The 26317-nt window shown below is 37.0% G+C and overlaps 2 protein-coding genes across 9 annotated transcripts; both read right to left on the bottom strand.

Annotated features, from left to right (window-relative positions):
• Positions 1-2448: 2448 nt before the first annotated feature.
• gcnt4a (glucosaminyl (N-acetyl) transferase 4a) lies at positions 2449-5179 on the bottom strand. Its single transcript, XM_048189201.1, has 3 exons — positions 5039-5179; positions 4608-4677; positions 2449-4486 (listed from the first exon to the last, which is right to left on the bottom strand). Exon 3 carries the CDS (start codon positions 4483-4485, stop codon positions 3196-3198), a length of 1290 nt encoding a protein of 429 aa, XP_048045158.1. The 5' UTR covers position 4486; positions 4608-4677; positions 5039-5179; the 3' UTR covers positions 2449-3195.
• Positions 5180-5314: 135 nt separating this feature from the next.
• Positions 5315-25744, bottom strand: ankrd31 (ankyrin repeat domain 31). 8 transcript variants are annotated; one of them, XM_048189192.1, is made up of 21 exons: positions 25500-25744; positions 25329-25393; positions 24910-24986; positions 24765-24802; positions 24613-24668; positions 22715-22877; positions 21663-21730; positions 21291-21470; positions 20507-20649; positions 18392-18536; positions 18217-18293; positions 17945-18110; positions 10663-10748; positions 8997-10566; positions 8762-8917; positions 8539-8681; positions 7924-8128; positions 7615-7733; positions 7357-7500; positions 6066-6189; positions 5315-5670 (listed from the first exon to the last, which is right to left on the bottom strand). In XM_048189192.1, the coding sequence occupies exons 1-21, from the start codon at positions 25586-25588 to the stop codon at positions 5534-5536; spliced, it is 3951 nt and encodes a 1316-aa protein (XP_048045149.1). In that variant the 5' UTR covers positions 25589-25744; the 3' UTR covers positions 5315-5533. The 8 variants fall into 8 exon arrangements, 6 of the variants coding, with proteins under 6 accessions (XP_048045149.1, XP_048045151.1, XP_048045150.1 ...); XM_048189194.1 differs by having other exon boundaries at positions 7930-8128; positions 25500-25743; XM_048189193.1 differs by having other exon boundaries at positions 17945-18107; positions 25500-25740.
• Between the last annotated feature and the right edge of the window lie 573 nt (positions 25745-26317).

Raw genomic sequence — 26317 nt, 5'->3', positions numbered from 1 at the left:
ACTCGAATTTCTGGGAAATCTGTCAACCCCGACTGCCCAAAATATGCAGACTGGCTCGAACTTTCCACAGCTAGCGTTCACTCGTCCAGACTGCAAATTTTGGCAAAAATCTGGGCAAGAGTCATGTACTGTTGCAGCCTTAGACAAACAAGAAACATTTACACACATACAGTCTCAAATACAAACTACCCATTCATTCATTCATTTATAGAAATGTGGGGAGTCAATGTGACACAGTTCTTGACCTCATGCAGTTTTATTGTTTAAAATTGGGACCTTTCAAATGCAGAAAAATAAATACAGGGCCTAAAGATTTACAAAACAGGTCTCACTTCATATGTCTTTAACTACTTTGTACTAACACATAAATTAATCATTTTATACATTGCACTTATTGTGCATACATGTTTTTACATTGTATTTATATATAAAAATACCTGCAACTCAAACTAAATTCAACATGAACACAAAAAGTACCTAACAATTTTGTAGTTAAATGCAAGGCAGGGCGGGGCAAAGCTGAATGCTCAAAAATCAACAAATGATACCATGCAAATGGTGTTTTATTTTAAACCACAAAACCACTAACGCAAGTTGTTTTCCTGTATGAAAGTTCATTATGATTGTTCAGTTCATATGTGTTTTAGTCATGCCATTACAGAATCAATACTATACAAACCATGACATGAGAAAACAATGTGGCAATAGGTTAATATTTCATTTGTTCAAATCATATTTGCATGTCTTTGATCAAACAGATGTGTCCAGGGCATCATCTCTGCTAATGCTTGCATATATCTCTGAGGAAATTGTGTCATTGCTGACTGTTTCCTGTTTTCAGTCAGATAAGTTTCCACACATTTTTTTAAAGCTGACTCACTGAAGCTTTTCTCTTTTAGCTTTATCTTTTGGAAGGGACTTCCTCATGCCAGCCTTTTAGTGAACACATTATATGACACTGACTAGTCCCTGTTTCAGTTCATATCTAGAATGCTCCAGTAGATGTATTGGCCATTTTTTTGTACTCACATGACCCATGAAATGGTAAGTCAAACTGTTGATCGCAGAGAGCAGTAACTGATATTGAGTAAATAAATCCTACACAGAGGGCTTTCTGTACTATTTTCATCAATGTGGGGTCTGAGACATAAAAAAAAACTGAGAGGGCCAAAGAGGTTTTAATGGCAGGCGTCTACATTCCAGGGTGCATTAACTTACACTGTCAACACTACGATGGAGCCGCATGTGCCGGTCATACTGCATTTAGATTGAGGAAATCGAGCCTCGCTGGCTACCTCAGTGGTTAAACATGCTGTACAATCAGGTCTTAGAGTGAAAACCTTTCAGAAAAGTAGGTTCAAGAGCTCTGATTCCAGCCCTCTGGTAACGAACAGAGACAGACTGGCAGAGGGCAAACTCAGGACATCGGCACTAACTGCTTAGCTTTAAATAAAAATGTTTTTAAACTTAAACAAAAATTTCAATTATAGTATTTGACAATGTTCATTTAGCTTCCAAAATAGTGAAATGATTGTCCTACAAGCTAACTTTAAAAAAATGCCTGTTTTTAAAATGTCCCAAGGGACATATCAGTTATAAAAAGTGGCTTTTGGGAATTCATTCGGTTTGTACACTCGAGTGTCTTGTTGCAGTTAAAGTTTAGGTGCTTTTGTCCAGCCATTGACTTGTTGAGCCAAGAAATGAAAGCTTACTTATTGGTCTTGCATCTCCACTTTAAAGACTTGTGATGAGCTTTGACTCAACAGACTGTGGATTCAACATAGCAAAATTTTAAAACCACCTAAATGCAAACAAAGAACAACTTTAAGATGCATAAAATAAGGACTTTGATGATGACGCAGATATCCTGTTTAAATAAGCGATTTATGCTGTGCAGTGCATAGAAACTCAACATTGGCACATTTCATAAGCCTACTTCAACTGTGAATAATTAATAATCACACAAGCAAGAGTGTTGTTGTTCCGAATATCATATAGCACATGGTGACATTCCATTGTTGCGAGTGTAAAATTGTTTGTACAACAGTTCAATAAACAAGAAGCAAAAATCAAGCAACTAGCATTTTAGACAAAATATTGCCAGTTACTTTGTCTATTTTTGCTCTGGCAACCAAGATAGTTAAAAACTAACCACAGTGTAATTAACCGTCACTCGTTGCAATAGTAGCGTTCCTGAATGAAACAAATTTTGAGTTTGAGTGAATCAGTTAATAACACTCTTACAAACACAGCTTCTTAGTTCAGTAAATTATTAAATGACTCAACTATAAAGACTTATCACGTATCGCCTCCTACTGGCGTGATAACGTAAAATATCCCCACAACAGACAGTATGTCTAACAAGTGTATATAAATCTAAAGGCAGAAATAGACTTCTGTCAACACTTATGCAACATCAGCTAAAAAAATTAGAGGACAAGAACAAACTGTTGCTTAATAGGCTACCATTTACGTCACTGATAGACAGCAAATATACAATGAGTACACAGGTGTGACTGTTTTAGTGTTACAGTAGTTATGGAGAAAGATTCGAGTACAATAGCTAGACAGCTTTATTTGAACAGTAAATATTGAATGTACAGTAGAGACCTTCATATATTATATAAATACTTTTAAAAAGACACAGCATAACCCTTGTATTGATACAGATATTGTTTTGAAATGACTATTGAGAAAATCCAAATGTGACATACTTAAAACTGGTAAATATTGCTATAAGTGCACTACACAGAATATCATTTCCGCTGCAATTTTAACTTTGAAGGCCTATCTTTATCTTTTTAACACAAAAAACCTATCAATACAACTCTCACAGCTGAAGCACTATGAAAGTTCACATAGACTGATTCGATAAAAACAATGAAAAAGAGGGTCTCCTCTCCATGCATCTAACAGTATTTGTTTAAATAAATTAAAATATATAAATATTTCATAGCTCAAGAACCTATGAATTCATATTTTGGGCAGATTAAAAAGCTGAAGCTGAAAGGCACTTCCAAACTCATTAACATACTGACCTAGCATAGGTATTGGACAGCAACATTTCAAAATGTAAAGGGAATAGCTTGGAGATACAGCTAACCTTTCAATCAGCTGGTACTTTGAATACACATAAGTGCAACAGCAAACATACATATTTCAACCAAAATACAGTCCAAAACGAAAGGTCCCGTTTTAAGACACTCTTTTAAAGCATTGTTTAAGCTGTTTCTCCTCAAGTTTCTCTTCAAGACATTTAATAATGACAGGGTCAACTTTGGGATCAAACTTGTTTGCAAACCAGTGGCCGTCCTCCAGAAGCCACCGGAGCTCCGCTGCACCATAGATGCAGACACTACGTCTGTGTGTGCCAGTGCACTGTGGATACAAACGCCTTTCAAGATATTTCCATTTGACCAAACGTGTCCTGCTCTTTAGATCTGACACATCAGGCTCAGATCTTTGGATCTCCCCAGGAACTCCAGGAACTCTGGCCATCGTTGCCCAAAAGTGCTCATCAGGAGAATATGTGTCAGCTGACCACTGCAGAAAATCCTTTGCCAGTTGATTGTTCATAACATATGTCACAAAATCACGTGTCAACACAAAGTAAGCACTCCCAACAAACATCTCGATGTCATGAGGTGGTGGGTCTTTAGCATTGGAGGTTTTAACAGGCATTTTATGGTATTCATATGATACATCTTTCAATTCATACTGAAACTCGAATCGCTGCTTTTTCATTTTGCTGGGCCTGCTTGATTCGAGCATGTTTCCACCATTCAGTTTCCTGAGCTCATTCACCAGCTCATAATTGGACTTGAGCGGGAAGTCTTGGCCACACAAATTGATAACATACTTCCATTTGACCTCTGAACTCAGCAGGTCTGAAAGGCAGTTGAGATCTGCATTAAGTCTTGTAATATGTGCATACTGAACAGATTCGATTTTAGAGGCTATGAAGACATTTGGAAAACATTTCTCCAAGTTCTTCAATGCTGTAACAAAATCTTTCGAGGACTTTTGGTCATAATGAATGCAGTAAATATTTTGAGGTGTGTAAATGGCTCGAAGAATCCTTTCCACCATTGCACTGTTCTTGTGCACCACCAAAGAGTATGCAATTGGAAAGCTGCATTCCTCATCAGTTACAAAGATCTCATTGTAGCCCCTTTTTTCGATGTAGTTTTTGCAGTCTGCAGTGAAAGACACAATACTCCTATCATCAACTTCCACAATGTTTTTGCGTCTTATCTCCAGTGACTTGCCAATTTCCACTGGTTCCTGTTCATAAATGGCTGTGCAGTTAATGCCATTCAGAGGCTGAGGTTTGTGTGATCTATGTGCAGCTCCATAGGGCTCAATGTAAATACTGTCGTCCACTGAAATCTTTATATACACCAGCTTCAGCACAACAAACAGTGACACAACAAACACATAGAACTTGCATCTTAACCAGTGTAAGATAGCACATCTTCTTTTCATTCTGTTGGAAAAGTACATACAAATAGGTGTTAGAAATACATTTGGCATATGCTAATCTTCTGACATGAAACGGTATCGTACTTAGTTGCATTATATCATATAACTGAAGGGGATTTGCCTACCTTGCACACTGCCGGTCTTTTGTTTTGTGCCACTGCCATCAAATGTTTCTCAGCATTACAAAATATTAACCTGTGTGACAAAGAAACAATAACGTATAAATGTAAAAACCCTGCCGTTTCGACATTAATTCGTCACCTAATATTGCAAAAGTTAACGCAGGCGGTTTGAAAATCTTTAAAACGCACGAGGACAAAGATTAGACTAGATACATTTCCGTCAATCTGCTCGAAATTCAAGAAAAGTTGACTTATAGCCTACTACTCAAGCAATTGAACGACTTTGTATAGGAAGAATAAAAAAGACTGAATAACTAGACAACACATTTGCGCGTTTTGTGTATAGAAAACAAAGAAATCGAAATACGAATTAAATGTATTATATCTGTTACATTATCGATCTCTAAATGATCTATCGAATTCAGGATACTTACGACTGCTGTTAAGATTGCGTGAACTCGTACAGTCAGTCCTTCCAAGATGAGTAAAGTTCAGTGTTGTCCACTGACTTCACTTTGTGACTCGAGAGGCAGTGCGAGGAGTGAACGCCAGGAAAGTCCTGTCCGCCCACTATACCGGAGCTTTGTCTTAGAAACTAGTTAACCACTCGACAGCATTTCCGAGCATCACACACACACACACACACACTCAACTTGACCTAATCGAAACACAAAAGGCTAGGATCTATACTAGTTAGTTATGTAATACACATAAAAAGGAAAGGGTGTGTTTATTCTTACTTTAATATCAAGACCATAAACTTGTCATTGAAACTGATCGGTGTACAAAGACACATATTCATATTTTCAAACTAACAATGAAAAAGCAACACTTTTACACTTTATTAAAGTTATAACACACATTTTATAACACTAGAACAGTCTTCTCTTGATGCTCTAACAGCTACTTGCGCTATAGCCTACAAGCAACTAAGTTTCAAAGTTCCACTCTTCACTCCGTGCGAACAAGTTCCAATATCTGTTCATCAGATGGCTTGGAAAAAACTCCTCATCGCTGACCAAATGAATCGACCTGACGTTTATGAAAACGTCATTTTTGGATGGTTCTAAAGAACAAAATGAATAAATAATTAAACAAAATACTACATACATAGGCCTACATTAATATTAATATGTTTATAGAACATTTATGGCATGTGGCCATTACCACTAACAATTTCGACTTTCTTTACATAGGAAAGTTCACATTGTAGGCTTCCATGCTATTGAGAGTTCTGTCAACACAATTGTTTAAGAACTGGGAGTTTCTGTGGTAACTGACAGCATGCCACAGATCCTGCTTATATATTTTTGTAGCTTTTAACAATATCTGATTTTAGATAAGATTGGAATGTATGAAACTTAAAATATGATCTTAAATTATTTTCTCATAACAGTCTGTCATACACTTCGGGGATTAGTAGTGAGGCTTGTCCATGATTGAGTGACTTGGCTGACTAACCTTTTACAGCAGGTTCTGATGTACTGGCGTTGCAACACTGAGGCTCTACTGATCTCTTGGCTTTTTTTTCTGTATTTAAATAACTTGGAACATAATACCACAGTGACTTTGATTGATACACATCCTGTCAAGAAAAAAAAAAAAAAAAAAACTGTGGTAAAAAAACAAAACAGATGTGGTTTCAAGGTCACTAGTACCAAACCATAAAAGTACTGAGCTCACACAGGCAGTGTTGCCAAGTCCGCTTATTATAAGCGACTTTGGGCTTGTTTTTTCTGTAAAGTCGCTTACAAATATTGGTAGTCGCGGGTCGCGTTTTTTTGGGCTTGTTTCTAAAGTGTAGTTGCTTATTTTGGGCTTGATCCCAGCTCCATAATAAGTTGTCAAGCAGATATTTTCTATATGTTATTTAAATGTAGGAGTTTGTCTAGCCTGTTCTCTCTGTCCTCCCCTTTCCCCATACACACAGGAGAGTTTTTCCCCACCCACATCCTGCTTCTAATTGGCCCTTCGCAAAGACCCGCCCCCCTTAGTTACTGTTGCTTTGTCCGACAAGCCATGGCGCTGTCACGTCACACGCAGTGAAAAATACAAAAATACAGAGCAGGTTACTTACGATATTAAACAAAGTCCCAGCTTTCAAACTGTGTAGTTATTAAAGAAATTCAAACAATAAAATCCGTTTTGTGGCTCTTTAATGTGTCGTGACCATGGTCGTGACGGATTGCTAGCGCCTCAGCTCAAGAGGCTCGTAAACCGATCATCTCTTCCTACTAGTCCATTTATAGCGTCAAATAAACATGAGTGAACATGAGAAGTGAATGTTGTTTCAAACGCGGAAAGTAGAAAAAGTCGCTTGTTTTCACAGGCCTGGTTGCTTATTTGTCTCGCGAGATCTGGCAACACTGGACACAGGAAATCGCATACTCCTCTTCTATATAGTAGGTGAAAAACAGTATGTGACAAAAGAAGTATGTCTGAATTCACAGTATTCATAAAAGAGCAGGCAAAAAGTAACCAGATGGCCTACGATGGACACTTTACTATCCCATGAGGCCATGGGAGATGAATGTCTGTATTGTATTAATGTCTAGATTACATTCATATTATATAGGACGTACTTTCTTAGTGGTCGTGAAGTAATTATTTATTCAAAATAAGCATCTACTCAAAAGAGCACGAGATTACGGACACAGCCAGTTTTCTTGTCTCATGATTTCTTTAGTTTTAGCCATGCATCAGAACTGCAGATTGTAGCCTAACACTTTAAATGGCTGTCTTGTAGCCCTACCTTTTTCCAGGCAAAATCTGAGGTGACGGGAACTATGGATTGAGTCTCCAGGACTGATTCAACCCCTTGTTCTGGAAGAAAGACTCTCCCACTGGCATCTCTGATAGATCCATTTTCCAAAAGAGAGCCTTTGTGGCTACAACCCTACATTTCAATCAGAGCTTTACAAATCGTATGAAAGTCACCAAACTAACTTTGAAATGGTCTAATGTCAATGTCTTGATCCATACCTGACTAATGATTTATTAAGTACTGTACCTTAAGTGTCATTTCTAAATTATCATCCCCATGTTGAATGATTCCATCTCTTATAAGGCAGGTCAACTTCCTATTGTCACTAAAATCGATCCTTGTTCCTGCTGACTGTAAACACTGATCTGTTGAGGATAACTGTGAATAAATAAACTTAATACACATATAATAAACATATCCATGAACTCGTTTCACAGAAGAAAGTGAGTAATGTTTGGAACAACATGACGGTATGTAAATGATGACAAAATATTTACTTTTCTGTGAATCATTAAGTAATAAGCCATTATTTCTCAGTATCTTCTATGCAGAGACCTTCACCTGGCTGCATGTGTTCTGCAGCCAAAAGCTGAGATCCCTGTTTGGAAGTGTCAGTTGTCCGGGCAGGTTTGCGAAAAGGTCCTTTAAATGTCAAAAGCAGCTCTTTGATGCTTTCATGTGCTGCTAGGTCTACTGCGCTCTGTCCCAGCATATTCTTGTCATGAGGGCTTGAGCCAAACTGAAGGAGAAGTCTCACAATCTATGCATAAAACATCAAGATCAGAACTTTAACTGCTTTTGAAACTGCATTCACATAGTACAGGCTGATAGTGTGAATGAGGTGGTGAAATGGTGGTGGTTAATTGGAGATCAGATTAAAAACTGTAGAGATAATACTGGAATCGCAGAGCTTCAGTTGCAATTACATAATTCTGGCTATAACACAGATCATATTGGCTTCAGAAGAACATAGTGCATGAGTTGCATGGGTTCCTTTTATAGGAGCTTGTCAGCCCATGATCACTATCTTTTATTGTATGGAAACATGCGTAAACAGCATGAAAGGGAGTAAATGATGACAGAATCTTAATATTGGGTGAACGGCCCTAGAAAGTGAAGTATTCTGACATTTAAAATTGTAACGGATCATTACAGAAACATAGAATCAACCTCATATGTGCCTGATTCAACAGCATCATGCAGTGGATTACATCCATTTAGCCCTCTGCTGGTGACATCGGCACCTGCTTCCAAGAGCTGCTCCACCACATCTACAAAACCTCTAGAACAGGCCTCATGAAGGGCAGTCCATCCTGTTCACCCAAGACATCATGAAAGTATTAAATAGATCAAAGGTAATAATTTAGACAAAACAAGGCAAAGATTTTCCCACCTGCATTATCTGATACATTAACATCTATCCCAGCTTCTATCAAGCGTTTGACCAGTTGCAGGTCTCCTCCTATGCATGCCCGGTGAAGTTGAGTCTCTCCTAAACCATTTCTCTTGTGGAGAGATTTCAAGGAAATCTGCACAACCTTCTTTGATACTGTTGAGAAATAACAATATATAAAGTAACATGTTCTAAATTGTGATGATAATACTTATGATTAACCCCAGGGAATCACCTGTATTCAATGCATCTGGGTCAATTTTTCCTTTCAACACATTTTTTTTAATTCTCCTTTTCTGCCGATTCAACTTCTTTTTCTGACTTGTCAGTTTACCTGAGTTGAAAAGCCCGTCCATTTCCAGAGCTATGTGTGAATGTTTTAAATGTGCTTTTTCTTCAGTGTTATCCAGTGATGGATGAGTGCACACATTTTCAGGAAGAAACGGCCTTAAAACACTCACTGAGGCCACTGTGTCTGGTGTGACATCCGTGCTCTCTGCTTCCTTTTCACTATGCCTCTTTTCACAACTAGAGAGTTTAGGCTGAATTGATGTGATGGCCACATCCTGTAGGTCAGTGAAGTTGGACCATTCTACAACAGTGCAGTCTGAATCAGCTGAATTTTTAAGCATATCACCCTCGACAATACAATCAGCCCTGTGAGAATTTTCAGAATGTTCAGCATCTATTCTGGCACAGGAAAAAACAGCACATGTATTGGCATGAACTTCAGGAACGTCAATCACTAGCTCATTAACTGCCACCCTGCAGGAAGAATATGGTTCTGCTTCAGGTCCATCAATGAGATCTGTCACATTTAAAATTAATGTGCCACCTTCCAGCTTTTCACATTCCATGCCATGAGTTTCAGTGTAGCTCTGTCTCATTTGAGTCTGACTAGCGCCAAGTGCTGTTTCCGTTGTTTCTACCACCCCCTGCTGGTTTTGAACAGTGACCATGTCTGTTACTTCATCCTGATTTAGAGGCTTTTTTAGGAACAGTGTATTAGGAGAATGCAGTTCTTGAAGGCTTATTTGGGTCAAGTCATTATGTGGTGTGTTTATATTGTTTTTAGACCAGTCAGGTATACTATCCACATGGAGGGACTCAATGGCAGGGTTGGTTGATTGCACAAATGGTTCTTTTGATGTTTCAGTGTCTGCCAGTTGTTTGTTGGCTGTGTCTAATTCCTCTAATGGTTCAGTGTTCTTTGAAAACTCTGGACTGCAGGTTAATCCTTCATTATGGATTTTGGCCATAGGCAGAGACAGTGAACCAGAGCTGCTCGAGTCAAGCTGTTCCTCACCCTGTAATGGTGATTCCACCATTGCTCCAGATAGATGTACAATAACATCCTCCTTGAATTCACCTTGTAAACATGAATCAATTAGTTCATTTAAATCAGGGGACAGTAAAGAAATGCTACATTCTTGACTGCTGCTGTTGTCAGTGTCAGAAATAAACACAGTTTCAGATGGAGCCTTTTGGTAAACATCAAGAGCTGACTGTTCATCTTTGCCTGCATCGTCATTCCGTTGAAGTGAGGGGCAATCAACATCTTTTATAATTTCAGAAAGATGTTTCATATCAAAGTTGAGCAAGTACTCCAAAAAATCATTTTGTATTTTATTGTTGTATTTTGTTCTTTTGACCCGTTTCTTAGCCATGGCAGAGTCGTTATCATTTCTAATATCAGCCCCATAGCTGTCTTCCAATACCCTCTTTCCTGCTGACATGGCTTTAGCAGTGCGAACATTATTTGAATCTCCAATTGTGCTCTGACTTGGATTTCCCTTATCAGTAATCTGAAAGAGTCCATGAAATAAAAACCCTGAACAGTTTTGGATTACAATGCAAAATTCATATGACAGACTTTGTTTGGTTTAAAAGAAACCACTCACTGAATAGATGTGGTCACGGAAAGTATGTGAGCTTGTCTCCTCAGCTACTGAATTGGCATCATTCATCAGAGTTTCACCAGCCTCCCCTAAGAATAATAAATAGAAACAAATAAAGATAGAATAAAAAATAAGGCTGATTCATCTATTCACCGCACACTTATCATAAAATTAAGCATACACCGTTTATCTTAACATGTTCATTTTGTCATCATTTGCTATATCCAGCAAAGTAAACCATAAGATTAAAGTGATTCTCACAAAAATTTATTTTCTGAAAGCTTTTTTCAAGGTTAATTTAGGTGTCTTTCCAAAAAATAGGACACTTGGAGACTCTAAAAAGACACCAAATAACCAAATGATATAAGGAGTCCATATAATTCATAAATGTATGCACACCAAAGCACCCATAAAAAACAAACATTACAGAAAAAACATTTCAGAATTCAGTGTATAGTAAGCATACAGTGCAACAGCAAAGAGCTTATTTAGATTTTAGACATGTTAAGTTGCGATACCGAACAAGACCACATGTTTGCACATCAATATAACAGACTCATGAATTCTTACTGGTTTGCTTTATCCAGCAGACAAACTGTGGGATGTTTCGACATTCCGTTCAGTCTGTATTTCACACAGCACAATGCGTGAGGGCTTGCGCACTTCAGAAACAATGACAGAATATGACAGAGCTAGTGTTTTAAAGTGAAACACACACTGGAATGAATAATTCACTGAAAACGCAACGTGAGTCTCTATTCTCTCTGCAATCTCTTTTGTAATCAGCCTGGTTTTCTTTACATTATCGCTGTTTTGGTCTGATTGTTTGAATGAAATCGCTTACTGAATCATTGGACTGAAAACATTCCTGGTGTTTAGTGGCTTAAAATGATCTGATCTCTAACAGAGAAGCGAAATAGAAGGGCTAGAATAGAAATTTCTGCCTACCAGGGTTACAGTTGCATTGTAGATGCTCAGTGTGATAAACTCCTGACTCCCAAGATCATCTAACTGCGTGAAATAAATTACATTAATGATGCAATTTCACATGCTTCACTAATTTATTTGCATTAAGATGATTTTAATGTGTTGTTTTTTTAATTAATCACATGCATTAACGTTTTAATGTTGACAGTCCTAATAAAAAATAAAAGGCAACAAATAATTTACAGCTAAACCTATGTTGTATTATGTGTTTACAAAGACAACCATTTTCAGAAGACAAATCAAAGGTTTAAATCAAAGGAACAACTACATTGTGTCATACATTCCAAACAAATGAAACTACTGTAGATCTCCTATTACAAATTTTAATTAACAATGTTTAAACATACAATGTTTAATACAAATTCATGGAAAATTGCTTTGAACACATACACTTTGAACACATACCAGATGTCTATACATTTTGTCATTGACAACTAAGGAGATGACATCTCTTCCACCAAAGCATGTATTATAACAGATAGCATACAGCTCAAATGATGTAAAAGAGAACTAACTTACAGAAAATAACCCAATATTTAACTGCATGAACTTATCAGATAATTGACAATCCACAGAAACATCTCTAGTGTTTTAGGAACCAGAGAAATCTTGAGTGGCACAAAGAGTCCAATGCTCTGGTGATGATGAATTATCTTCGATATATTCCACTGTAACATCACTGTCTAGGCAGCTGGAGGTGTCTGATCCCTCACTCTCCTGATCTTGAACCAGAGATGGACCCTGGCAACAGAAGTCCTGTCCTTGGTCTCTCACAAGACATAGTACATTGCTGCTAGTCTGAGGTGATGGTTCCGCTGGGAAATGAGGACACACAACACCCCAATTCACACTGAGCCGCACATCCCTATTCACACTTAGATTATAATATACATGTATCCTGGGCTAGAATTTTGTTCTAAATTAAGTTCGCTGCTTATTGCGCTTAAACAGTCAAATACACACAAAATAACATGAAAATGCCTGTCTAGGCAAGTATTCATGTAAACACAGCGAGTTAGGTTTCAAGTGAGTGTAACAGCAGAGAAAGAAAATGCATGTGTGTAATAGTATAATGGATCCGTGCATCAGGTCTTAAAGTGACAGCAGCCTAATATACCTCAGGGATCGACATTAAGTCTCGTCATGTGCTTTTCCTAGGAAAAGTAAATCGGTTCTTCACTTGTCTGAGTAAAAAAGTTACTTGTCTGGGGAAAAATTAAACATTTTTTGGTGGTGTAAATACAATTTCTCCATAAAGAGACAGGCAGCGCAAGCCTCAACAGCGTGACCTTGTTACCAGAAATGTTAATCACGTTTACACTGAATGTAATAAAAAAATCACATTCTCGAATTTCGATGCTTCCCTAGTTATTTTTTGTCTCTTAAAGTGTTGGTTCACCCAAAAATGAAAATTCTGTCATTAATTACTCACCCGTAAGACCTTCAGAACACAAATTAAGATATTTTTGATAAAATCCGATGGCTCAGTGAGGCCTCCATTGACAGCAAGTTAATTTACACTTTCAAATGCCCAGAAAGGGTCTTAAAGACAAATTTAAAACAGTTCATGTGACTACAGTGGTTCAACCTTAATCTTTTGTTTCAAATCAGTGGTTCAGAGTAGGGATGGGCATTTCAAGCAAAAATAATATTCAATGATCGCTGGGAGTTATTCAATTATTATTTGAAAATCGCACCCCTCCCCTGCATACACGCACACATGTAAGCCTATAGGCTACACACACATAGACAGAGAGAGAGAGAGAGAGCGATAAAATATGTATGATAAAATAACTGTTTAATTCATTATGGAATAGGCTATCTTAACTCAATCCATTTAATGATTGTAACATGACGGCACTTATTAACATAACAGTCCGAATGACGGCACTTATTAACCGAATGACGGCACTTATTAACATAACAGTCCGATGATCCATGAATAGTCGATCACCTCAAGCCATAATGAATTTAGGATAGACTTTAACACATTAAAACATATTGTAAACAGCTTGAATGTAAGCTAAACACTAATGGCACTAATATGAAGATTAATTTGAACTTCTGTCATAACAATAACCTATAACCTAAAAAAAATGAGCATGTCCACATGATCGGGATGAAGACAGGAGCGCAGTATGTTCACGATTATTCTGGCCGCAGAGAATACCCTCTCTGATGGCACAGACGTCACTGCTTTTGTTTCAGCGCTTGTGTCGCAGTTGTGCTGTGATGGAAATGAGAAACAAGACGACTGGCAGATGCAATGACATGGTTTATGTGTTGAAGCTTGAAACCGTCATTTGTAGTGAGTTGGAGTGTGTGTGCAAAACAAGGCTGAGAGTCCTACTCTAACCATTCAGTGTTTGCAAGCACCATGGTACTCGCATTGTCGTGCACGCATGCTGTTATTTTTCAACTTAGTCCCCAGTGGTCCATAGCAGTGGAAAGCGTATTTCGGAAGTATGGCGCTCTGGCATGGCTTTGGTCTGTAGAACAGCACTGTGAATTTCCAAATCAACTACATAATGACAGGTGACCGTCATGTATGATTCGGCTGTAAGCGCTGTCCATGAATCTGTCGTCAGTGTTAACTGTAACACTTGTTAACTGACTGCACAGCTCCCTTACATTGTCATCAAAAAGTTTCTCGAGTCTGGCAGTGACCGTTTTTCTAGACGGGACAGTAAACTCGGGGTCTACAAACTCCATAAGATTACTAAAAACCCTTTCCTTCTACAAAGCTGATTGGAAACATATCTTTAGCGATCATCTTAGTGATGAGGGCCGTTGTTTGCTCTGACCGTCTAGCATCCAACTTGGTTGATCTGATCATGAAACTAGCCACTGTGGATGGACTTGCTGGGTGCTTCGCCCTCAGATGACTGTGCATTGTAGTGGTTGACCTATGATAAGCAAGCTTCGCATTGCAGAGTTTGCACTGCACTTTCTTTTTCTGTCCCCTCATTTAAATGAACTCCACACAGAATTCTTATTAGACATCGTCCCAAGTTACCGTAAGCAGTGCATGTGAGACATGTGCGTGTGAGACAATGTGTTTTTCTGTTGTTCTGTTGAGTGTTGATTGACAGATTTTATGTGCGTTATTGTCAGCGTGCGCCACCTGCTGGTTACATTAACATCTCACCACTGCATCAGCACCAAAAACGTGGATTTTAACTATCGCACAACCTAGTCGATATTCGATAATTAAATAAACTAATCAAATATTCGAAAATCGTGACACATCCCTAGTTCAGAGCGTGTATCAAACTGGCAAAGTCACATGATTTTAGTAAACGAGGCTTCATTACATCATAAGTGTTTCGAAATTTCAATGATTCACATGACTTTGGCAGTTTGAAACACGCTCCAAACCACTGATTCGAAACAAAAGTTTCGTAAAGCTTCGAAGCTTTCTGTAGCAGTGTTTTGAAATCGCCCATCACTAGATATTGTTGAATAAAGTCATTAGTTTGCTTTTTGGGGGCAGAAAAAGCATTCTCGTCCCTTCATAACATTAAGGTTGAACCACTGTAGTCACATGAACTGTTTTAAATATGTCTTTAGTACCTTTCTGGATGTTTGAAAGTGTAAATTAACTTGCTGTCAATGGAGGCCTTACTGAGCCATCTGATTTTATCAAAAATATCTTAATTTGTGTTCCGAAGATGAACGGGTGTGGAATGATATGAGGGTGAGTAATTAAAATTTTTAATTTTTGGGTGAACTAACCTTTAAACAGGCTACTTGTCTGGTTGGGCAAGTAAAATTCTCTCACTTTCCCCTTCAAAAAAATCCACGTTCCAGACAAGTATTAATGTTGAGCCCTGTACCTGCTGCCAAATATCTATATGGCAGTTTTTTTTCCCATGCTATTGATGTCAAAATTGTGGCCAGTGAAAATGCTGAGTGGCTAGTAACTTTGGAAAACCACTAGCTACAGTGGCTGGTAAGCAAAAAAGTTCATATCAAACCCTGAATGTATGCCTAAATGACAAGAGCCTCAACTCTGGCTGAACTTTTTGTGCAACCATCACAGGTCACACAGTGAGCCAACATATTGTGGAGTAGAATCTTGGGGTGACCCAAGTTCAAGTCAAGGTTTGTGGTCCTTTCCTTTCCCTGTTCTGATCTCCTCCCTCATTGAATCCTGTTTCTACATCACAGTCTGTCTTCTTATAAAAAAAAAAAAACCCTTTTTATTATGTGTCTCCTCATGGTAACATTGAAACTAACATTTCTCTAAAGCTGCTATAAAACAATACATATAGTCCACTTGGAATTATAAGGTTCTATCTACCTTCTGAGCAGTTTTGAGATATTCAGCTTTTATCCAAGTTTTTGCATTCCATTCGACTTTTTGGGACTTTTTCAATAAAAAGTCCCAAAAACATCACATAATGTAAATAAGTTGTCACCGAATAAGAATATGTGAATAATTCAATTTTGACAAAAATGTTAGATAAAATATAATTCCAAGGGGACTATATGTATTGTTTTAGAGCATGGTAGCTTGTTTTATTTTACTTTGTCTTATATATGTGGTCCAAAGATGTAAGGTAATTTTTTGTAAATAAAACTGTTGGCAGCAGAGCTTGGGCAAAACATGACTCAATCCCAGCACTAATAATTTCACAATAACTAACAGGGGTGTAACGGTACATGTATTCGTACCGAACCGTTTTGGTACAGGGCTTTACACTGCAACATTAAGGTCTCCTGTTTGGGAACACTTCAGTTTTCCTGTGAATTACGACAACGGACAACTTTTGCTTAATATATGCACTGCATTAGCCTATAAATTCATTATATTTTACTTAATCTGTTAGTGTATTATTTAATGTATTTTTAAATAAATCTGTCATGAAAATGACAGCCAGTGTATAAATGATTGTATTTCAACAATGAATTGGAATAAAACATAATTTTATAATTAGATTTAGAAGTTAATGAAAAAACTGTCTTTTGTGCAGCTTACATGTTTGCATACAATTTGTTATTTGAGTGTTGATTATTATATCTAAAAATCCATAGCAAATGAATTTAGGCTAATAGTTTGGGCTCTATTGTTAACCTTTAATATTATAGTAGCATAATGTTCAAGTAAGGGCTCTCTATATAGTTCATAGCATTAGCAGAGATAATTTTCTTTTTTTTATCCTTAAAGGTCCCGTTCTTCGTGATCCCATGTTTCAAACTTTAGTTAGTGTGTAATGTTGTTGTTAGAGTATAAATAAAATCTGTAAAATGTTAAAGCTCAAAGTTCAATGCCAAGAGAGATATTTTATTTAACAGAAGTCGCTTACATCGAACGGCCAGTTTGGACTACATCCCTCTACTTCCTTCTTTAATGACGTCACTAAAACTGTTTTTTTGACTAACCTCCGCCCACAGGAATACACAAGAGTTGCGTTTGTAGAGTGTGTTTGTCGCCATGTCGTCGAAACGCTGTTATTTTCATCCCGCAGTCCAATCACCGGGTCTGATTCCGGCTCAAATTGATAGGGTAAAATTAAAGACATGTTTACAATAACACTGAGCTCGTTCATCTCCACGTTATGGTAAGAGGCGTGACCTTTCCGGGCAAGATGCGCTAAACTGCTGTCGAATCACAACACAGGAACCGCTGGCACAATCAGAACTCGTTACGTATTTCTGAAAGAGGGACTTCATAGAACAAGGAAGTCATCAGCCCGTTTTTATGACAGTGGAAACTATTTATTAACTAAATTATGTGAAAAATACTGTGTTTTTTTACACGCGAAACATGAACATATGTTATATTGCACACTATAAACACAATCAAAGCTTCAAAAAAAACACGAAAAATGGGACCTTTAAGAAACTTTTAGTTATAATTTAATTTATTTAAAGACAGCGACACAATTTGTTCAGTAAACCACTGTTTAATAATAAAAAAAGCAATTTTGTTTAATTTTCTCACCACCTGCTGTACCGAACCCATACCGAACCGTGACTTCAAAATTGAAGTACGTACCGAACTGTCAGTTTTGTGTACCGTTACACCCCTACTAACTAAACATATCAAATAGATATCAAATTGATATACAGTATCTTAAAAGGCAATCTTTGTCCTAATTTAAGATGGCTAACTTAACCTGACATTGAATAATAACGCATCAATTGAAATTTAACGTGTATTTCATCGTCGAGTAAATGTTTGTGATCATCACAGTGACTAGTTGAGACTCTTGAGGGGTGCACGTTTACTGCTATTAAATATTCCATGAGCCATATCTAGTTCCCACCACCCATGACAAATGTAGGAAAGAACCTTTGAAAGGGGCCTCCAGAAACTTCATGGATGGATCATAGTTTGGTTGTCCTCTGCTTGGACCAGGAATGGGTTCATCTTCACAAGACTGCAGGCTGCTTTCATGCTCACTTGTATCAGCAGTTCCTTCAACAGTTGATTTCTGAAGAGGAGCTCCTGTGTCCTCCAATTTAAATGAAACAAAAGTAACTGATCAGTAATCAGATCATGTAATGATGTCAGAGTCATTGACGGCAGATATTTTATTTAATGATGTATCACATTTGACTTACTCTGACGGAGTTCTGGTTGTTTCTTTTGCTCAAATTTGGATTAAATGCAGAATTAGTGGTTCTGGGTGGACTTTCAGCTGTGCCAAAATGAAGCAAAAAAAAAAAAATGTTAAGAATGTTTTTTATTGTAGGAATAAAAAAAGAAAAAAGATTTGCATATGTAAAGAGGATACACCTGTAAAAGGATCTATTTTAGGCTTTTGCAGGTATTTCTCCATCAGTATGTCCAAAGATGTGTCGGTGGTCATGTCCATAGGAGTCTTTCCTCTGTCACACTTTGATAATGGATCAGCACCGTTCTTCAGAAGTAGATCTACTATCTGTAAGCATATGTATTTAATATAATATCACAGTCTCTGTATTTTATAGGCATATTTTCAAAGGGGTCATGACATGAGAAATTAAATTTTCCTTTATGTTTTGGCATATAAGAGGGCTTTGTATCATTAATACATCCTGCAAGTTCCATAACTTAAAATGTCCTCATCTTCAATAAAAAAGCATTTATATAATCAAGCTATAAAAAGCTTTGTTTGGATCTGAGGTGGCATGTGACGTCACAGGGGCACAATTATCAATCGTGATTAATCGTGTGCAAAATAAAAGTCTGTGTTTACGTAATATATGTGTGTGTTATGTGTATAATAATTATGTGTATATAAATACACACACATACATGTATAACTTTAAGAAATACTGTATATGCATGTATAAATAAATATATATATTTATATACAATTTATATTATATATATTTTATATATAAATATAGCATTTTTCTTAAATATATACATGTATGTGTATTTATATATACATAATTATTATACACATAACACACACATGTATTACTTAAACACAGACTTTTATTTTGCACACGATTAATCGCGATTGATAATTGTGCAGCCCTAGGCACAATCATTTGTATATGACAGCCTCTGGAGCAAGACAATGCTACTTTTACATCATCACATCATTGTCCACACACACGGGTGTTCAGTTGATGAGCAGCGACTGGATCGAAAGTAGCTGTTTATGATTGTGATGTGAACAAGATTGCGATGCCACTCAGACGTTGTGTTGTTCCTGGCTGTGGAAAAACATCATCTTTGCATAAGCTGCTGAAGGATATTGATGTCAGAGAAAAATGGATTCAGTTTATTTTTAATGAACGTCCTAGTCACGTCAGTGCTGACTTGCCAGTGTGTATCGTATATTTTACCAGCGACTGTTTCGAGAACAAGGTGCAGTACGATACTGGCTTAAAAACTTTTGCTCAAAGATCAGGCTGTGTCAGCTGTTCTGGAACCAGCAAGAACCCTGCAAACAATGAATAATCCTTTATAATGGCTGAAGCTGTCCATCTCGCAGCGCAAGTTTATCTGGACACTTGACAAAACTCCTGTTATAATCAGTGACGCTCTTACACTACACAATGAATCTCTTACTGTATTTACATCTGTTTGCATTGTTAGTTATGGTGAAAGCATTTCGTGAGAGTGTGAAATTGCTTTGCAATGATGAGATCACTGCATTCATGCGATCAACAGACTGTCTGTCATCTGCTTAGTACTCATCACTGCAACCTTCCATGTGATGGGAATAGATCAAAATATAATGTAATAATCAAAGCTTTTCATGATTCGTTAATTTCGACTGCTTTAAAGTCCCTGTAAAGTCAATTCTGAGAATTCTTTCTAAACACTTTATAAATGTTACAAATGTATTGCTGAAACACATTACAAAGTCTGTGAATTGTGTAATGCTTAATTGTGAAGTTAGAGCGTTAAACAGTTTTGCTCAGGATTTTTTGGGTGGAGCTATAACGGGGGCATAGCCCCTCCACTAACACTATATAACTGTCGATGACGCATCGAGCGTGGCGCCGCCTCTAACTATACAGTGGTTCACTCGCTCAATCTCGAGTGTCATTACAGTCCACATTTAGCTAGTAATGCCTTTGTCACGCAAATGCATATTACATGGTTGTTATAATATACAATATGCTCGGTCTCCTTATTTAAATTTCCTAAAACGATGATATGAAGGATTCTAAAGTGATCGTTCTACACCGGATAATTTTACAAACTTTCATCAGACAGCTGGGATTCACAGATAATCCGCTGTTTCTGGTGAATGTGACTGAACAGACCTTTCTAAATTACAATTTTTTTAATGTAAAAAAGATATTAACATTATAAGTGCACCTCCAGAAACATTATAAAATAATAAAAAAATTACAGTTCATGACCCCTTTAATAATAATAGTTAACCACTGAATGCAATTTACACACCTTGTAATACTGACAGTGTATGGCATCATGTAAAGGTGTAATTCCATTATCTCCCCTGCAGTTGACTAGGGCTCCAGCTTCAAGTAAAATTTCTGTCATGTCATAGTTGTTTCTGCACACTGCCTCATGGAGTGGAGTCCAACCTAAGAATTAATAGAGCATTCAGTTGAGAAATGTTGGTCCACAATGCCATCAGGTGGAAATGTGTGCTAACTTCGACCATTTGTGTACAACCAGGGTGCCAAATAAAACCTGTAGCAGGAATAAAAGTGAAATCCTATCCGCAGAAGTAAGCTATTTTCTGCGAATGTGAATTCAGATTCATTAGCAGCTATAGGAAATTAACTAGAACAGGGGTTTTCAAACTGTGGGTCGCAGAGTGGGAAAAGGTTTAGTCTAGGGCTGCACGATATACCAACATTAATTAGTAATCGCGATATTGCTTAATGTGATTTTTGAATCGCAAATGCTGTGATTTTTTTATGCATCTCAGAGTGGCTAAGAAGTAGTAAAAGGTAAATGGCAGTAAATGGTAGAACTATTTGCGAAACAAACCAATGTGTTTATGATTAAGATAATAAATTAAAATAATATGATAACAAATACCAGTTTGCAATATCAAGCAGCATAATGGACTGTTTTTTCCCCCAGCTAAAATAACTGGAAGCAGATGACACGGGAAGCCTCACACATTCAGCTTACAAATGGCTGCACCCTCACTTACTCTAAAAATAAGGTTGATAGAGAAATGAACAATTTTATGATATCCTCCAACATGTCTTACCTGCATAATCCGTTACATTAACAGAAACACCAACTGTGAGAAAGGCACTGACGTCTTGAATATCTCCCCTCATTACAGCCAAATGCAGCTTTGTCTCTCCAAATCGATTCCGCTTCTGAATGGTTTTGAGTGATAAGGATCTCCCTGTCTTTTGTTTTATAATGCCTTTGCCATGAAAACCTAAGGAACAGAATTTGGGGTATCTAAGGGTATATCATTAGGGTACACATATGCCTTTGTACTAATGTCAAAAAAGTTATTATGTTTCTAGCATGGCTTCATATTTCTGTACAAAATCGACAAGAACACATGCTGTAATGTTATGTATGTACAAATTTAGCTTAGTTTTATTGGTCAAGTCTGAGCACTTGCCTGGACTGACGAAGGGTTTATTGAGTAATGTCTGTTTTTCACTTGTGTCTGGATTCTCCTTCAGTGGCCTGTACATACACAGAAAAATAACATTTGCAAACATCATTTTGAGCTGATTTATGAGGTATAGAGCAGCTGAATTAAATCAATAACATACAGTGGGGCCCAAAAGTCTGACATGACGCTTAAAACATGCCTCTATCATTTTTCTAATTTGATAAACCTTTTTAAATCACAAATTATTAAAGAGTACACATGATTTGTCCTAACTGATGCCATGATCATTTGTCCATAATCTGATTATTGACCTAGGGTGCGTCTCAATCGGCTCCCTGGGTTGTGAATCAGTATATTGTGTACATAGATTCGGACACTGGTAAGGACCCCGGCTCAATAGACATTGGGACACTGATGACTCTATTTCCGGTGACATAAAAATGTTCTCATTTTACAGTGTCACAACTGCTATTTATGAAGAACAGCAGAATTGACATTTTCCTGACATTTTTTTTGTAAAGATATTCAAAGTACATTATGATGATACTTTATTGCATATCCTTTCAGCATTCAGCTTTAAATTAATTATAAATTGTAACTAGATTATATTCACAACCTGTCTATCAATGTATGTTTATGCTGAAATATAATTTAAAAATGTAAAAAAAAAAAAAAAAAACCTATCATGTGTCATGTCTATTGAGTTTCCTCACACAATTTGTTTTTCATGCTTCTGAACTTTAAGAGAATATTGTAAGCATTGATGCTCCCTTGTTTTCATGGTGCATTGTGGGACTTTTTAGGGAGTGAAAGTTTCAGTGCCCTGACCACTGAACAAGGGAACTGATTGAGATGAACCCCTAGAAAATTTCCACATCATAACATTTCTTGGTTTTAAAATGTTCTTAATGTGAAAGCTTTATTTATCTTCAGGTTCAAATACGATTTTGAATCTCAAATTTTCTGTATGGTTTAAGACTCTACCTTATGTTTTAGCAATCAACAATATGAAACTTAATAATCTATGAATTCCATATTGCTTATTCAAGATTGACCTGTGTTGAGTATTAAGTAGTTCAGAACTCTTCACTGTGGCCAAAGAATCAGTTTTCTTTCCGTTATTCTTGGCACTTATTCTCAAAGAGCGTCTCAAAGAAGGCTCAGGCTGCAGCAGAGAAGCATCCGAGTTGCTGCCATGTATGGGAACGGGACTCACCACTAGGGGGCAGAAGTAACATAAGAATTAATCAGAAGTATGAACTGCTTATTGAATCTCCAAAACCATGAAACAGGGTGGATCAGGTGTGTAGCTGTCAGTGAAAATGTTTTGAAGATCTATATGTCTAGTTAACAAAGATGACTTCTTCATTTGCAAGGCACTAAACGCTTTTGTGGGTCTTATGGAACTTGTTTAAAGTTCACTTTTTCAGACTGTGTACCACTAGCGTAGTCAGAAAAGTGACTCTGGGTGTGCATTAGAAAAACTGGGTGTGCCACTGCCACATTTATTGTCAGATTAATATGCAAACCCTGAATAGGAACTAAATTGTTGTAGGGGGGGGTCAGGGGGCATCCTCCACCAGGAGAAAATTTTTGTGATTTTAACATATAAACGAAGCATTCTGGTGCACTCTGAAAATAAAATAAATGGAAAACACAACATTTGCTTCAAGTAAAAAACAAAAAAAACATTTATTGACAATATAGGGCTGTGGATTGACACAAATTTCACCATTGGATTAGATTTTGATTCAGAAGCTTGCAATTTGATTTCGATTTGATTACCTTCGATTCAATATTGATTAATTTGGGGCAGTACATGGCAAATTTCCTCAAAAATATCTCTCACCGCTGTAAACTATGGGAACCACAGCTGGTACATCATTATAATATTAAAGGTTATATTAACTTTATAATAATAAAGTAATGGTAATATTAAATTTGTAAGCTACTTACATAGACTATAAATTACACATAAGGAAGTTTTTATAATAACGTTGTAATAGATTTTTAATGACTCGTTTTTATATAGGCCTAAACTTTTAAATGGTGGCTATCATAAAACGGATTTAGACATTCAATATTGAAGCACATTAAAGGGATAGTTCACCCAAAAATGAAAATTCTGTCATTGTTTTCTCACTCTAAAGTTGTTCCATACCTGTATATCTTTGTTCTGCTGTAAACAAAGGTAGATATTTGGAAGAGTGTTTGCAGATTTCGCCCCCCATTGACTGCTATAGTATTTTTTTTCCTACTATGGTAGTCAATGGGGGCAAGATCTGCTTGGTTACAAACATTATTCCAAATATCTACCTTTGTGTACTGTAGAACAAAGAAATTTATACAGGTTTGGAACAACTTGAGAGTGAGAAAACGATGACAGAATTTTCATTTTTGGGTGAACTGTCCCTTTAAGTACAAATACAATGAATATGCAATAGCCTGTAGTGCATATATTTAACAGAATGCTCCTCTATACGTTCATTTTTGTGGCTGACTAATGAGTTTTTGGACATTCAAGGGCTTTTCTGAGGTAAATGTGACATTTTTACAAGCTGTTTTATTGACGCCTTTCCGCGGTTGAAACACTGATTGATCGATTACATGGGACGTGACACGGATTTCCGTAAGTTGTACTGTATCTTTTAACATCCTTCAGATGTTCATTCATGTTTATTTTGTGTTGTAACTTGTAAAGCGGAAGAGATGGTCGGTTTACTCACACTCTGCATGAACTGAAGCGATCTGTCACACCACAAAGCGCCAAGAAAGATCGCAACACCTCGAGAAACATCTACGGTCTCACTCCAGTCTATGGGAAAGTACTAGCCCGTTTTCGATTCTTGTGAGGTTTATTGTGTTTGCACTTTCACCCGGACCTATTTTTAGGTGTGGGTGGCACCGGCACACCCTGGCACACCCGTGGCTACGCCAGTGGCAACTGGGTTACCTTCACTGTGTTCCCTTTCTGAAGAACTTTCTCCTTCATTAAGAACAGCTTGAACTCTGAGAAACACAGAACAAATCAAATTATTATTCTGTGAATTTTACAGCTACAGTCACATTTGAATGTTTTCCATGTCTAAAAAAAGGTGTACAAACCTTACAAGATTTGCTGGTGGAATCACGGTGCCATTAATCTGCTCATTATAAAATAAAAGAAGAATTCAACACATAATGTAAGTACGTTACAAGTGCAGATTTAATAAGGACCTCAGCATGTGCAGTCTAATGTAATCTAAGTTACCTGTTCTGTTGTTGTAGATGTATTTCGGCTCTGTTTGGTGCAACACTGCAGGTCAATTTGAGGAGAAATAACGTTATCTGTCAACCAAAGAGACTACGTTACTTTAGCAGCAGCTGTAACTGTACAGTTAATGGTAATATAAGTAGCGGTTCTTGCCAAGACATCTTCAACAGGTCTCGAACCGATTAATCTCTTTCGAGTCAAATGTTTGATCATTCACAGAGAATCTTTTGACTCGAGACCACATATACCAACACCCCGCAATCATGGTTACAAGTTTTGCAAGGGCAAGCACCAATGACATTTCTTCAGAAAATGTAAAAAATTAGTTTAAAACTATTATATTATGAGGATCAAAAAAGCGAAAACGACATTACTCAAGAGACGAGCTGAGTTTGACTAACTTTAAATGATCATACCTTCACTCAGGACACCAGGAAAGACGACGATGGGGGACGATAACTGATGTTCTGTCAACATTAACCTACAATAATATAAGAATCCGTCGTTACCATTGCAAATCTCGCATTTTCGCTACATTTATCGGGTCAGAGTGAAGAACCGGAGCCGTTAGCCGTGAATGAGCTGACCTGCTGAGGTAAAAGCTCTGGTCTGCTTCACCACTGTCGTCATCGGTCGCGATGGTCTCATCCTGGTGTAAATCCATATTTGTTCGCATTAAACAACACGACACATGACACTAAATAAAAGCGTAACGTTTGGGTAATTTAGGAATATTCGACAACGCTTTCTATGAAGGTCTGTTATAATTGTATTGTTTGGCGCCAATTGGGGTAATTCAGTTGCTCCTCTAATCTGATTGGTCAAAATCAAGATCTGAGCAAGGCGAAAACTTTTTTTTTAATTTATGTCTTAACAAAATATACATAAAAATAATATTATAATTTAATATAAGATTATAAAGAGATTATAAATCATTCATAACTCAGCCAAAGTCAAAATTCAGGCAAACTTAGTTTAGTTCTGAGAAAAAATGCATCATGTGGGATTTGTTGCTAAAGTCCAGCAGCAACTTGTGTAAATAAAGCAGCAAAATATACATTAAAAAATTATAATTTAATATAAGACTATAAAGAGATTATGAATCATTCATAACTCAGCCAAAGTCAAAATTCAGGCAAACTTAGTTTAGTTCTGAGAAACAATGTGTCATGTGGGATGTGTTGCTAAAGTCCAGCAGCAACTAGTGTAAATAAAGCAGCAAAATAAAAAAAAATTATAATTTAATATAAGATTATAAAGAGATTATGAATCATTCATAACTCAGCCAAAGTCAAAATTCAGGCAAACTTAGTTTAGTTCTGAGAAAACTAAACTCTGTGTTGCTAAAGTCAGCAGCAACTAGTGTAAATAAAGCACCAGAACCCTCCATCACACACTTGATAAT

The sequence above is a fragment of the Megalobrama amblycephala genome, linkage group LG4 (assembly GCF_018812025.1).
Source record: "Megalobrama amblycephala isolate DHTTF-2021 linkage group LG4, ASM1881202v1, whole genome shotgun sequence".
In the NCBI taxonomy this organism is placed as follows: Eukaryota; Metazoa; Chordata; class Actinopteri; order Cypriniformes; family Xenocyprididae; genus Megalobrama; species Megalobrama amblycephala.
This window is presented reverse-complemented; position numbering and strand designations above follow the sequence as displayed.

What these genes read in the sequence shown, in the direction of transcription:
- gcnt4a (XM_048189201.1), bottom strand. Translation starts at nt 4,485, where the DNA reads ATGAAAAGAAGATGTGCTATCTTACACTGGTTAAGATGCAAGTTCTAT.
- ankrd31 (XM_048189192.1), bottom strand. Translation starts at nt 25,588, where the DNA reads ATGCGAACAAATATGGATTTACACCAGGATGAGACCATCGCGACCGAT. An exon ending in TACACTGTCAGTATTACAAG is followed by an intron (nt 18,537 to 20,506) that starts GTGTGTAAATTG and finishes ATATGCTTACAG; the next exon opens with ATAGTAGATCTACTTCTGAA. An exon ending in TCCGTGACCACATCTATTCA is followed by an intron (nt 10,567 to 10,662) that starts GTGAGTGGTTTC and finishes GGACTCTTTCAG; the next exon opens with ATTACTGATAAGGGAAATCC.